Source organism: Ambystoma mexicanum, chromosome 5q (genome assembly GCF_040938575.1).
Source record: "Ambystoma mexicanum isolate Mex_15411 chromosome 5q, UKY_AmexF1_1, whole genome shotgun sequence".
Lineage (NCBI taxonomy): Eukaryota > Metazoa > Chordata > Amphibia > Caudata > Ambystomatidae > Ambystoma > Ambystoma mexicanum.
The window spans coordinates 52,367,172-52,382,573 of NC_090933.1; the positions used below are offsets into that span (position 1 = coordinate 52,367,172).

General features: G+C 44.1%; 1 protein-coding gene across 2 annotated transcripts in view; it reads left to right on the plus strand.

Moving 5' to 3' along the window:
* Nucleotides 1-15,402, plus strand: part of MARCHF11 (membrane associated ring-CH-type finger 11) — a 324,601-nt gene that overhangs the window by 177,913 nt on the left and 131,286 nt on the right. Inside the window, exon 3 of one of the 2 annotated variants that reach the window (XM_069620503.1) lies at nucleotides 10,345-11,541. The exons of the other annotated variant lie outside the window; for it this stretch is intronic. Within the exon in view, the coding sequence (XP_069476604.1) occupies nucleotides 10,345-10,881 (537 nt within the window). The 3' untranslated portion in view covers nucleotides 10,882-11,541. Of the gene's footprint in view, nucleotides 1-10,344; nucleotides 11,542-15,402 lie in introns of those variants that run through there. 2 annotated transcript variants of the gene reach the window in all.

Here is a 15,402-nt window from a genome sequence, read left to right on the forward strand (position 1 = left end):
AACAAGGCAAGGGAAGAGAACAGGGGAGAACAAAACAATGATCTTACTAGGCCCAGTGACATTGAGAACACGCAAGTGCATGGGAGAGGGGGAGGGGAAAAGTGCATGGAAGGGGGAGAAGTGGAAAGTGCAGAGCAAATGAGAAACAGATAAATCATAATAAATACATTTAAAGACACCAAACAGTGGTGGTGCAGCCAGCAAGTGGCAAGTTCTGGGTTTAAGGCAGCAGACAGGGTAGGCTTGATAAGTGCAGGAAGAAAAATGGGGAACTGTATGGGAACAGATACAGACCCCAGTGAAAGGGGTGGCCAGAGGCAGTGCGGGAGGGTGGCAGGGTGAGCAGGTACCTCGGTCTGGAGGACAGAGGGTGGCCAGGTGCACAGTGCTAAGAGAGAACAGATCAGCAGGGGATAGGGGGAGCGAAGGCAGAAGCAAAGAGGAGGGCCTTGAGGTGCTTCCGGAACCAGAGATGTTCTCCTCAAGTTTTAGAGTGGCAGGGAGGCTGTTCCAGAGGGAGGCACCAGCCGAAGACAGAGATCTACCCCCAGCTTGTTTCTTTGAAAAATGACTGACCCTGAGGGAGTTAGGGGTAGAGGAGAGAAGAGCTTGAGAGGGGAGGTATTTGCGGAGGGATAGCTGAAGGTATTTTGGACCCAGGGCCTGGAAAGCCTTGTGAACAATGCAGAGCATTTTTAATTTAATCCTTTCATCCCCTTGGAGCCAATGGAGAGATTTCACAGCTGGAGAGATACGATCCCAGGGCTTGAGGCCAAGGACAAGTCTTGCAGTCCTGTTCTGGATTAGTTGCACCGGGCAGAGAGTAGAGGCAGGTTGATTTACAAAGAGGCCGTTACAATAGTCCAACCTAGAGAGAACTAGAGCTTGGGAGACCATGAGCTTCTGGGGGAAGGAGAGGAAAGGCAGAGTACCTCTGAGGAGGTGCAGTAGGAAGTTTGACTTTTTAGAGACATCAGAGAAGTGGGTGGAGAAGGAAAGTGTGGTGTCAAAGATAACCCAGAGGTTCTTAGCCTTGCAGGTGGGGGTAGGAGGAGGGCCAAGGGAGGCCGGCCAGAGAGTGAGGGGAAAGGATGGTGAAGATGTTCCGATGAGGAAGATCTCTGTCTTGCTGGCATTCAGACAAAGATCATTGGCGGCACAGCTATCTTGAGTGGCAGTTAGGCAATCAGAGATCAGAGAGGGAGAGGAGGTGTGAGAGGGCGGCCTAAAAATGAGTTGAGTGTTGTCAGCGTAGCACTGGAAGTTTGAGCAGAAAATGGCAATGCAGTGGGCATGAGTTGCCAGGTATTGATTGAAAGGCCAGGGCGAGAGGTTAGACCCCTGGGGAACACCACAGGTAGAGAGGAAGATAGATGATAGGAAGGGCCCAAGTTGGACCTGGGAGTGTCGAGCAGAGAGGAAAGAGGTCACCCAGGCCAGAGCCTGATCCGTGATACCCAGGTTATCACGAAGACAGTTGAGCTGGGTGGTATGGTTGACTGTGTCGAAGGCAGAAGAAAGATCGATAAGCTGGCATATGATCATTCAGACATTATTGTGGGTGTGATTATGGGTTTACAAGGTGTTGCACAATAGAAATCAATGATCTGCCTGGGAAATGAAGGTAGAGCGGCCTAAAAATCATCTGGGTGCAACTATTGAAAACATTCTGCAGAATTAACATTGCTTGGGAGACAGCTATTGGGAAAGACTAGAGAGGCTGGGATCCTTGCAAGGAGAGCAAAATAGAGGAATGAATGCTTGTGGCTATCCATGACTGAAGTGCCTGACCAGATCCATGTCCTTCCCCAAGAGATGGTCCTGAATCGCTGATGTTTTTCCTGAGCACCAAATCCAGAAATCCAATGTAAGTAGTTTGTTCAACAGAACCAAGTGTGGGTATTTGTTTGATTTAATACCTTCCCCTTATTTAATGGGTGGGTGCATGGAAGTAGACCCTTAGTATATTTTGATAAATAATATTTCAATGAATTCCCTTAGAGCTAACTAACACGTGGTGATTTTGTTAACATTCAGAATTAACAAAACTCACTCCCAGTGTGAATAAAAGCTATAGGGGGTCATTACGACCTGGGCGCAAAGGGATACCGGGCACCGGTAATGACAGCGGTGCCGGTAATCCCTTTGCGCCATATGCCGAGGTCCCTTTGCGGGTCCTCCCTTAACGCCTGGTTTTACCAGGCGTTATGGACGGGACCCGCAAAGGGATACGGGGGTCGATAACGGTACCGCAATTTGCGGTACCGTTAGTGCCACCTTCCCCCTTCCCATTGAGCCCTATGGGGGCTCAAATGGGAATGGGGAATGGCTCTGGTGAATGGGGAATTACTGGTCCCGCCGACCTCGGACTGGACCGGTAATTACTCCCTTCACCAGACTGGAGTCGTTCCGATTTTGGAGGCAGCCATGGCGCTACTAGCGCCATGGCTGCCTCCAAACTCGGAATGAGGGCCATAGTCTATTAATCCAATCGGGTACACCTATTTTCCTTGTCAACCCCAGAATTCCCTAAACCATTCCTCGGACCTGGCCTTTAACCAGGGGGGTGTTGAATGTAACTGAATGTCTGGGTTTTTGGTGCTCGGTAGAGAAGTGCTTTGCTAAATGAAACAAAGTGTAGTTCTTAATTGAACAATGCACTCTCTCTCCTGAGAGTGAGAAAGTGACCCTGATGAGAGATTGTGTATTGTTTCAGGGTGAAGAAGGAAGAAGGGTTCTATCAATCCAAAGTATTATCAAATTAATGTTGTGCTTTCAAAACTGCTAGCATTTTCAAGTGTGAACGGAAATTAAATATGCAAAGTGCTGCATGTGTGAAATTGCTTTCGAAAATTGAAAAAGTTTGCATTTGGTTTAAATCTAAACCTTATCAAGGAATGCTAATGCTTTTGATCGTGTAATGTTCCAAGGTATTGTTTAATTTTGACATTCAGGGTTTTTTTGTGTGACAGGAGGCTTGAACTGTTCATTTGACTTGTGTTTCATGTACATGAGACCCAAAAGTGAAATCCCAAAAAAGTGAGTTTTTGTATTGATGCCTTGTTTTGTGCAACATAGAAAGCGGTGTGTGCAATCATTTGGTGCAAATATTCATTTAACCTATTATTTAATAAATATATATTCTTTCTGTACCTCAGCTTGGTTCTTGGCTTATTGGTGGCAAAGGGGCAGGGATCTACGTGGCTCATATGAATCATAGACAGGGCTAGACTGAAACAGGCAAATTATATATTCCATGGCACTTTAATTGCGGGGAGAATGAACTCTCAATGTTAGAGGTGGCCTCTAAATATATTGTTACATCTGTCGGTTATAATCCATCAGAATCACCTGACTTTATTAATCCCGGGCTTCCTTTATAAAGAGAGCATATTTCAAATGCAACCAGACTTTATTTTGCATGCTTACTGGTGGGTTACATGGTGCCCCAATTAAATCAAGATACCTTCATCATGGTCAATAGCCAATGTATCCTGCAACAGCAATGATGATTTTATTACTGATTTAGAATGAGGCCTTTGACTTACCTGTTTTACAGTGGCAAATTTCAGTTTAGATTGAATCAGCATGGCTCACCCTCCCATGCCGTTTGTTTCCTTTTCTCGTGATTTCTGTTGCACGCTTGTTCCAACATTTTCTCCCCTCTGTAAACAGGTAAATCATTTAATTCAGGTAGCCCCTTTGTCAAATCTTGATGGACCCCTTTTAAGTGATCCCTCTGCTTGAGTGTTATTATTGACCGGAAATTCGCTCATCAAAGACTTGATTTAATTGTAGAGAGCGTTTGCCTCGCTAATAGAGGGCCTAATTGACGTTTTTTTCACCCAAGGGGCAGGTGAGATCTCAGGTCGAGCCTTTTGGTTGGTCATTGTCACTATTGTTACAGAGGAAATCTCACAAGCTCACCATTCCCCCAAGTCATTCTGAAGGCAACTTTCCCCTCCAAAACAGGTCTATCAAATTAAAAAAAGTTGAGCCAATTCATAGGTGTTCACTTACCTGGTTCGTTTGGTAAGAAAGCCTGTGTCGAAACCTCTGTGTTGTGACCTACCGTTAACTGCAAGTGCCCTTTGCCATGAGCGTAGGCCGGAAGAGGTTTTTACATGGTAGGGTGATGCAGGGGCCTTACTCTAAAACCTCTGGGCCATCTTTGCTAACTGCAGGTGACCTTTTCTGTGAGTTTCGGCCAGAAGAGGTTTTCATTCAGTAGAGGCAGAGCGATGTAGAGGCCTTTCACCAGGACTTCGAGCTCACCTTCGAAATCACTGCATGTACCATTTGCCTCAGCTTTCATATGGAAGAGGTTTCCAAGCTATAGGGCCCGGGCGATCCAAGGACCTTCCTCCTAGGCACGTGGGTCCTCTGCCGCTTACTGCAGGCATCTTTTACTGTGGTAAATTACCATTTTACCACATCTTCAACCTCCCTTTGCTTTTCTAATAAAGATAAAGTCATAATGACTGTGGACCTCTGAGTATGCTGCTTAGCAGTAATTATCACATGGAAGTCTTATTGACCTCTTCTTATCATACCAGAAGGCTTGGAATGCAATCAACAATGAAGATTACCCAGGCGTTGGCGCGGGGAGTCTTTATTCTATTAAAGACACAGAGGCAAGCATTATGCTTAAACTTTAATGGTACTATCCAGCAGCCTTCAAATCTCAAAATAAAAATTTCACAAACTTTTAAACACCTTTCCCCAAAAATGTTGTTTTCTTTTTTTATAACCAAATTAGAAAGTATTCCAGGAAAAACACCATTTGCCATGAGTTTTTTCCTGCTCTAGTAATTTCTCCACTAAGTTCCAGCCAATCAGGACCCTTCAGGCTCGCCCATGTCACATCCTGCCTAGGTCCCTTCCTCTTCTTTTTGATGAGTTAAGTCCAATGTCAACCAAAACCAAACAATCCACATGACTGTCAGAAAAGGTCTGAAATGGGCAACTAGAACCTTGCCGCTCCTAGCAGCGAAAATCCTGAACTCTCTTCCTCTGCTGGCACCTCCACTCATCGCACTCCTGTTTGATGCAAACTCACAGAGTCTTCTGGTCGTCCTCTGCAATAGAAAACATACCATGAGGGTGGGAAAATACACCAGAAATGTAACACGCTTGAGATATATCCCACGTCAGTCCTTCTTGACTATAACCACTCCGCCCCCTCTGCGTATTTGACTGGGCGAGACTCCCTGCGCTAATGCCCGGGTAATCTTCATTCTGTGTCAAGAACGGAAGCTCGCATTATGCATGTTCAAAGCTCCTTACTACTGTTGCTGCCAACTCCGACACTGGTTTAAAATAAAAGGACCGAAATGTGGAGTTGCTCGACCATTCGCCCACTCGAGACTGTCCTGCAAGGAGACACCTATTGCAAATGCTCTAGACGCCATGACTACTCTGACAAAATACGCCCCCAAAGACTGGGGTGTCTATCCCCGCTAATTACAACATCTTTCCCATCTGGTGATGGTAGCCACTGCCACAGTTAGAAAGAGCTTCCTATGCGCGGTGAGCAGCTGGTATATGCCTATCAGCCTTACTCGCGCTGACAACCTCTCGTAGATCTTGATGCACTGCACTACACACAACTTTGCGTATGTATAAGAGATAAGGTCATAATTTTCTTTAGTACACTTGGGTAGAACATCTTCCTGTCAATCTCCAGTGTTCGCAAATCAGAAACTCTCCTGCAGGAAACCAAGCATAGCAACATGGCTAGTTTACCTGACAGTTGCTTGCCCGACAACAGGTCGTTGTCTGGTCATCGCGTGAACAGGTCCAACATCTTGTTAACGTCCCAAAGCGTAGTATATCTAGGGGTAGGTGGCTTCACCATCTTACCGCCCTTAAGAAGCCTGACTACGGCAGGATGCTTCCCTACTGGGGCTCTGTCCACGGGACTGTGGCCAGCCGAGATGGCGGATATACACACCTATCGTTCAAAATGCCTTCCCTCCTTGTGAGAGGGACACTAAGAAATTCAGCACTTGCACTAAAGGGGCCGAAACAGGATGAACACTTTGCAGCTCGTGCCAAGCCTCCCACTGTTGCCATGCTGTGCCATAGCTCATGTGCGTAGATGGAGAACAAGACTCCATGATAAAGAGAGTAGCTTGTTCCAAAGTTTCCGGCAGATTCCACCGTCGCCTGAAATTCTGCAGGCCAGCAAACAAAGGCTCTGCGTTTGAATCAGAGGATGAGGTTGTCCAGCTGGAATGGTATCCTACATGGAGGAAAGTTCCATCAGTACTGGAAACCACGGTTGTAACTTCCATTTGGGCACTATCACTACTGTCTCCCCTGTCTACATGCGGATCTTCGGCAGGGTCCTTGCCATCATGATAAATGGGCAAGGCTTAGTGCATTGGACCGCTCCAATCCTGGACATACGCATCCGTACCCAGTGCACCCGGGTCCAGTCTCCAGCTGAAGTAACTGGGTAATTGTGTAGTCAGGCGTGATACGAAGAGGTCTGTATGGCGAGGACCCCATAGTGCCTGGACCTTCGGGATTGTCTCCCTGTGAAGTCTCCAGTCACCATAGTCCTTCAGGGAGTGCAAGTTCCAATCCACTACTGAGTTATGATGTCAAAGCACAGTTCTCCAATTATTAGCTATTAGTCATTTGCAGCAGTATCAGCATAAGGAGTACCCCTAATCCTCCCAAATGTAAGGTTAAAGAAAAATGGTATGCTGACAGACAGCACTTTTACCATGAGCGTTAGGAACGTGAGAAGTCTTTCTAAATGATACAACTTCATAAGAATTTTCAAGTATGCACTCCAAAAGTTTCTTTTTTAATAGTAAAGTCTTGCACAGCCGACACGTGTTTCGACCTATGGTCATCCTCAAGGCTGTTAATTTTTGGTTTCAAGGATTACAACATAAGTATTACATCAATGCACATGAGTAGTTCCGATATTATATGTCCAAGATATTAGATTATTACAATCAAACACAGTAAATTTTGGTTAAAATGAATTTTTGTTACATAGCCATATTATCATGTGGTGTCAGATGAAAAAGGCAAACAAAGGAAAAACTGAACAGAAATCTTCCATCCGTTGGGAACAACAATCCAACACTGTGCCATATTGGAATAGACTAAAGAACCTTGGGGTTCATATCTAAGTCTTAATACACCATCAGTCATTAGTGATTCATGTTTAAGTTCTATCACGCCCAGTGTTTTTAGACATGGGGCCTCATTCCGAGTACGGCGCTAACCAATGGCGCTATTAATGCCTTGGTTGACGCCGTACCCGGACCGGCAGCGCCTTGGTGGATGGCGGAATTACCGCCCCATTCCAAGGTTGGCGGGGCGGTAATTCCCCATTCACCAAGGCTCTTCCCCATTCCCAAATGAGCCCCCATAGGGCTCAATGGGAATGGGGAAGATGCAAATAACGGTGACCGTTCATTACGGTCACCGTTATTGGCTTGGAGGCCCCTTTGCGCCCTCGACTTTAACACCTGCTCAAAGCAGGCGTAAAGGGCGAGGGCGCAAAGGGAACTCGGAGTATGGCGGTAAGGGATCACCGCCACCGGTCTCGTTACCGGTGGCCGCTATCCCTTATCGCCATACTCGGAATGAGGCCCATGGTCAACTTATTCACAAGGACTATCTTCAGGAAATGAACTGGCAGATCACCCATGGTACGATAAGTGGCTAATGATTGACAGTACTGTCATACCTTAGGTTCGGAATGTACATGGAATACAACTATGTGATACACCTTAAGCATGAATCACTAATGACTGATGATGTACGTGTCCAACTTTGAAAATACTTTGGCTCCATTGAGAATATGAACCATGTCCATGATGCGGGGAGCCAGATGTCTCTCCCTTTTGATGGCCTCATTGGGCCTCCTCATGTCCACGCATAGCCGGCGTGGGCCCTGTTGTCGGTTCTATGATGTCCTGGCTCAACAGCTGGTGCAATTCTTCGTCCACCGACGTTGGATATTCACTGGGTTTCCTCTATTGGGCTGGACCACGGTTCACACCTCCTTGCACACCTCCTTGTCAATGTGCAGTGTGATTTGATGATTCTGGAGCTTTCCAATTCCTCTGAATAGCGAGGAGTATAGCTGATCTATTTTCTCCACTGTATCAATGTATTTGTTGACCATTATCTTATAGAGCACATAAATGAGTCCCATTTCCACAGCCGTCTTGAAGCTCATGATGCATCCAGATTCTGTGGGGGTAGCGATCACATGCAGTTGCGACCCCTGGCGACCCCTAAATGACATCCCTGCAAACTTGACAACATTTGACAGCCTATCACTGTTAATAAAATAATGTATTATAACATTAACCTGGTTTCTGGGGCTCTCTTCCAAATCTAGTAAATGTATTACAATAAACAAGAACTTACCATTGAAAATACAAAGGACCATTGTTAAAAACTAACCATTCCATTAGTTTTTTATCTGAACGATACACAAATGTTGATAATTAATAAAACATTATTTTGAAGCATTTACTAATAATTTTGCACAGAGGGCTTAATTTTATTTGTGGCATTGTAACTGGTTAATCTGTGGTATGATAGTGTTTGCCAAGTACCTACATGTTTCAGATGTATTTCACTGGCATTGTTTTGCAGTTGTTGAAGCTTGCGGAGGGTGTTGTGTGTGCACTGCAGACTGAGCTTTTTTTTCACGACAATGCCTACATTTTGAGTGTAAGAGGCAGACTGTTTGTTTTTTAAAATGTTTTTTTCCATGAGGTTCAAGTCGGAAGTCCATGCAATGAAAAATTCCTCAAGAGCTGAGCTGTCGATAGTTCATCATCAATGAAAGTCATTCATTATGGATGTCATTCCCCCACAGATTCCTTATGTTAGATATAGTCCCCAATGCCAGGTGATCTTTGGGAAAACTTCAGCTATCAGACGGCGCAATGTGGCTCTGCTACTATCCTCTGCCATGGTTCTGGAAGTGATGTCTCTGGTAGTATTGGTAGAGTTTTCAGCGTTCCATGACCTCAGTTCTTTTTTTTTGTTTTCCTGCAGACTCTGCACACTGATTCTGATATCTTCTCTCTGAGAAGTTTTTACTGCCTCTAACCGCTACTGCTAAGGCATCAGCCCTTAAGCCTTGAAAAGACTGTGGAAGACAAGTGTCCCTGTCCTAGTTTTACCCCCATCGTGTATGACTCTGGTGTTTGGTGGCCTACCGTAATGTGGACAACAGTAGTATAAGATGATACCTTTCATCAGCAATTAAGCTAGACAGGGGAAATGCCCCGTTCCTCCGGAAGTCCCACCCTAGCGGAAGTCCCGGTCCGGAAGTGACATCATGCGGGTGACCCGGAAAGTCCATCCCGGAAGTGATGTAGTGGTGGTTAACCGGAACTTAGGCCCTAGTCGCGGTGTTACCCCAGATGTGACATCATAGGTGCTGCCTGGGTGGTCCCCACGAATCTGGTAGGCCCTAGGGCGCCTTCCTGTGGTCCCCCAGAAGTCCAAACATGTTGGGTGACCTATTCCGGAAGTGGTCTGGGGTGCTTTGCCTGAAAGGCTCAACTCTTTTAGGTTATTGGTATGTGAGTTAACTATTCTGCCCCGGATGACCCCCCCAAAGATCCGGAAGTGTGTCACAGTTTTTTGATACTGCACAGGGGCGCATGGAGATGTCTGCGTGGGGCCATCTTTAGGGGTGTGGCATAAAGGGTATATATATAAATCTGGTGTTTCGGAGGGAGTTACACGCCGCTTCTGAAGCCTTGGTAAAACTCACTTGCGCAACTCCCCGCGATACCCGGAATCATGAAGCGTTAAAGCTACTACTCTAAGAATAATCCAGGGGCTGATGATTTGAGCAGCATTCAAATGTACTACAGCCTTGAAAGTCTGCCAACAACTACAAACGCTGATGGGGAGCCTGATTGTTCCAATGCTATGGGTAAGCTGTGTGAACGCCTTGATGTGATGGACTTTTGATGACATGTCACTGACTGTTTCCCCCATGAAGGCTTCTGATGAATGCAGGGATGGTGTAGACTGCATAGATATGGATGTGTCTATTAAGTCTCTTAAAGAGCCCCTGTATGAGGACCTGGGTGTTTTAGATGAGCTGTTTCCAGAGGCCACCAAGATGCTGGAGTTAGAACCATCTTCTGATGAAGACAAGTTGTTTATGGACGTCGCTAGTGCCTGTGAAAAGAAGGTTGCTGGTTTTAAAATGTGCAATATGGTATGTAATAAAGTATGGCCGTGTGAGTGTGCGTGTGTGTGTGTATTGGGGTGTGTTTGTGAAAAAACCTGCAAAAGCACATGTTCCAGAGTTAAACTTCTTTCTTTTTTGAATTCCAGAAAACACCAGATGAACTTGACGGCACTGAGAGTCAGAGCTCTTCATTCAATACTGTCAACTTTTACTGTGTGTGCTGTTCAGTAATGATCGAAAGTACAGCAACCCAAGGTCATAATATGTGTACGAAATGTGACATTTTAAAACGCTTTGAAATTTCTGATGAAGAAGAAGAAGATGAAACTATGACCCTTCTGGAGTCTTCAACGGTTCAGGCTTTTGCAGCGTGTTTAGTGAAAATATGCTTCAAGTGTGACTATTATTGGTGGTGCTATGGGCATCAATGTGAAGACCCGCAGCAGGATGCGCATGATTTTTTACTACCGTATTATCATGCAATAGCAATATGTTGGATATGTTTTATGTTGAATTCATATAATGTTTTTCAGATGCTTAAAGGTGTTTATAAAGCCAGGGGGATGTGTGTACATGCTAGTGTGGATGGCCTACTATCAAAAACATTCCTAGAAATATACACCTGTCTCAATCCGGAGAAAAAAAATGAGATCTTTACAGTTGGCCGGGCCCGTGGTTTTTAGAAACAGAGTAGCCCGTTTAATGCAAAAAGACTTTTCTAACCTTTACAGTTTTGGGAAGATCCATTAGGTACGCCAAAAGCCTTTTCAAAGATAAAAATACAATAAGTCTGCTCCTTATATGTGTACCTTTGTTTTTAGGGTAGCGTTTCTGGAGGACAATCCATGCGTGTGGTGCGTAACCTGGAGGCATGACGTATGTGTGTGGAAAAACTGTTATACATTATGCTTAAAGAGAGAATATCTCTAAACGCCCCACACACTTTGAAATATCTTCTGGTACCTACAGGCGGACACAAGTAAAAGTGTGATATGTGTAGGTGACATCTGGACCACCATCAAGATGCCGGCTGCGGATGAATACGGTTATGTATTCCAATACGGTGTGGGATCTTTATCCCTGTGCCCTATAACTGTATTGCAGCAGCGCGTGGATGAGTGGTATGCAGGCTACTTCCACATTAAAGATGATGTTTTATAGGCCTTCGGAACTATCTGTACTTTTAAATGCTACAAGTATTTGGTATCTGCAGAGTTATAGACATGGCGCCAGGGAGGACGTGTATAGCGTGATTTATAAGGCTGCAGAGAAAATAACACAGATGATAATACTTTGTCACGCCCTACATTTCTAATATCCATTATAAAAATAAAATGTTTTCCACCAGTCTGGTCTCTGGTTATTTGTTTGTAGTACTTCAATGGATAACAATACACATTCAAGATTGCATAAAAGCTATTATGAGAAAAGCGGCATTGGGAGTTATGGGGGTGTTGATTCTCTTTATCGCAAATTATAACGTGTTAAACACCCAGTCACCCAGGGAACTGTTAAGGCGTGGCTATCTGGTCAAGAGACATATACCCCCCATAGAAACGCTAGAAAATGCTTTAAACAAAGAATGACTGTGGTATCTGACTGAGACCAGCAGTGGCAGTCTGATTTAGTGGATATAAGTCCTTTTGAAAAGCAGAACAATGGTGCGCGATTCATCTTGTCGGTGATAGATGTTTTATGAAACTACGCTCTTGATGAAGTCTTGAGGGATAAGACTGATTTAAGAGTGACATCGGCTTTCAAGCATTTCTTCAGAAAAGGACAAGTACCTGTAAAATGACAAACTGATGCCGGTAAGGAGTTTTTAAAAAGATCCCTCCAAAACCTTCTAAAGCAACACGGCGTGCATCATTTTATAACACACAACGAGGGTAAAGCCGCTGTTGTTGAACATTTTAATAGAACCTTGAAATCTATGGAGATATTTCACAATGATATGTGGATATATTACAGTCTTTTATAGATGTGTATAATGACAGCTATCACTGGTCTATTAAAATGACCCCAAAGTCTGTAACGTCTGAAAACTCATTAGAAGCGTGGAGAAACCTGCATGCTGAAAGGTTATCGGAGAAGATCAAGAAAACAAACTTACACGTAGGGGACCACATCAGAGTATCCAAGCTAAAAGGTGTCTTTACAAAAGGGCACCATCAATTCTTTATCGATGAAATTTTCATAGTGGCAAAAGCATCTGTGAAAGAGGGGGTATACATAAACCAGTTGACTGATTATGCTGGGGATGTTGTAGGCGGTCATTTCTATACCGAGGAGTTACAAAAGGTGACAGCTGATCCCCAACATCTTTATAGGGTTGAGAACATTATTCAGAGTAAAGGTAAGGGGCGTAAGAAACTACACCTGGTAAAATGGATGGGATGGCCTGAGAAATGTAACAGTTGGGTCAACGCTGCATCTCTAGAGGACCTAAAAAGCAAAGGCGCTTTGTGAGAAGATGGAACACATCAGATTTTATATCACCTTGCCCAGCAACGCCTCTTCAGATACATTCCCCAACAACAAAAATGATTCTGTTAAGCTGGGTAAGCCCGTTAATTTACAAGTATTGTGGGAAGCGGGTGTGATGGAGATTCAGTATCCACATATGTGGGATACAGTGGACAAAAGAGATGCCTGGTATACCATCAAGCGTGGAGAACCTGTTGAACTGTTACATGTGGGCTTTCCTCACAGCTTTTACCCCAACATACAGACGCTGCTATATACTATCAACAAATCGCTTGCCAGCATCGTGAGCTATTTAGATGTACAGCTGTTTCTGGATAACGCAAGGAGGAAAGTATTTCTAAGATTGGCCGATCTTACTACAGAGTTTATGTGTAGCAGGAAAGTTTTTAGGGTGCTGGGAAGCGGTCAACATGTAAAAAGTAATAACACGATACACAGAACACATGCTGATATTGATGGTAGATTTTACAGTCAAGTGATCTACAGCGGTATAGTAATACCAAAGAGTTGGTGGCTCATATGCCCCTAATGAGAACCGCACAAGTCAAATGTGAAAATAATGGCATTGTTAATATACATACATTAAAGCTGATTATATCCCTTTTTCTAAGTGTCATTTTGACACCATCAACATACAGATAAGGGACGATCAGTGGGAACTGGTCTCATTTAAATATCGGAAAGTCCTAGTGAAATTACATGTGCACCCTATATGGGAGAAAGACAGCTAGAACCTGGTAATCATGAAGAATTATGGGAAGCTGCACGTTTTTAGAGATTATTACTGCAGACAGGCCGGTTATGGCAATCAACCCTACTTCCAAGGATTCCAAGGAGCGCCTGTTATGTATGGTGAGGGTCTAGGGAGTATTTTCAGGAGTCTTTTTCGGAGGGCCATGCCCTTCCTGCGCAAAGGTTTGAATTAGCCAAACCGCATATGAAAACCGCTGCTACAAACATTGCTAAGGATGTGGTGTCTACTGCAACAGCGTCCATCACAAATCGTTTCAACCAACCAACACAGGAGGATTCTGGCTTGGTTTATATCGGTAAAACCTCAGCAAAAAGAAAAAGGAGAGCTTTGAACAGAGAGGGGCGTCCGGAGCCGCATAAAAAACAGACATCAACACCTAGATCCATTCAGAAGAGAAAACGCATGCCAAAGAACAGACGGAGCAAGAGAAATAAAAACAGACCCAACATCAATATTTTCTAAAAGATGGCTTTTATCCACTGTGCCTTGGGGGAATGTATCAAATTGGAACTAGACCTGTTTGTCGTACTCCCAACACATTGAGCAACGAAAACCGTTCTTTCATAGATGTTGCGCCCCTAGCTGCACTATCAACTTTAGCGCCCATAGAGTTTTACATATCGGGCTCAACGGAGGCATACCTGGATTTGAATGACACTTTACTTTTCCTATCCTGTAAAATAACAAAAGCGGATGGGACCACTATTACAGCCGCACCTAAGGTCGCCATTACTCTAGGCGATTGTCTGTTTACGCAGAGTGACAACATGTACGCCTATAGAGCTTACATAGAAAGCATTCTGAACTACAGCAATGACGCTTTGGACACTCAACTCACTGCAGGGCTTTTTTATAAGGACACGGCAGGGCATATAGAGGATTATGCTCTAGATGGAGTCAACACAGGCTTTATAAAGAGAGCAACGTATGTGACAGGTAGCAGAAATTTTGATTTACTAGGATGTCCACACACAGATCTAATTTTCCAGGAGAAACCTATGGTGAATGGCGTTGATCTGAAAATTAAACTCTCTAGAAATAAAGACTCCTTATGCCTTAGCAGCAAGGATCCTAAAGCCTATAAGTTGGTAATAGTATCAGCAAGTTTATTTATTAAAAGGGTCAGTGTGTAACCTACAGTCAGACTCGCGCATTCTGATGTTCTAAAAGTATCTAACTAAAAATACCCTATGGAGAGGACATCTTTGAAAATCTTCAGTGTACCAGCGAGCAGTCGTGTCGCCAGTCAGGATAACTTATTCTTGAGACAACTACCTAAACTAATCATTATTGGTTTTGTGGATAACACCGCTTTTTCAGGGGATTAGGTCCACAATCCTTTTAATTTTAAACATTACAAAATTAATTAAGTTGCTCTTTTTAAGGACGGGGTTGTCATACCGGCCAAAGCCTATAGTCCCAGTTTTCATCACAAAAATATGATTAGGGAATATCTGGGTCTAGTCTCCATCAGCAGCAAGCACATGTGTGATAAAGGCTGTGTGATAACGCTTGATGAATACAGCGGGGGTTACACCTTGTTGGCTTTTGATTTGAGACCCGATAATGCATCATCCGGCCATTATAATCTGATTAGGAATGGTAATTTATGCATCGAAGTACGGTTTGCTGCAAATTTACCAAACACCATGAATCTTATTATTATGGCTCTATTTGACTTGGTCATAGAACTCAACAATCAGCATCAGGTGTTGTACAATATGTAATGGATACCTACCAGATCATGCCTTTCCTGCAGAACAAACATGCTATGAAAACATTCTTAGGCGTTGTTAGGAAAGATTTCGTAATTGTAGGGAATTTTCCTTCCATGTGGCAACCCCTAAACTTTTTGCTATTGTTTTTAACCTTGTTCTTGACTTTGCCAGAGAAGTACAGCCTTCTGCCGCACTTCTCTGGGCTTTCGCTCCTTTCTTACGGGGAAACTGACATGCCCTTAAGA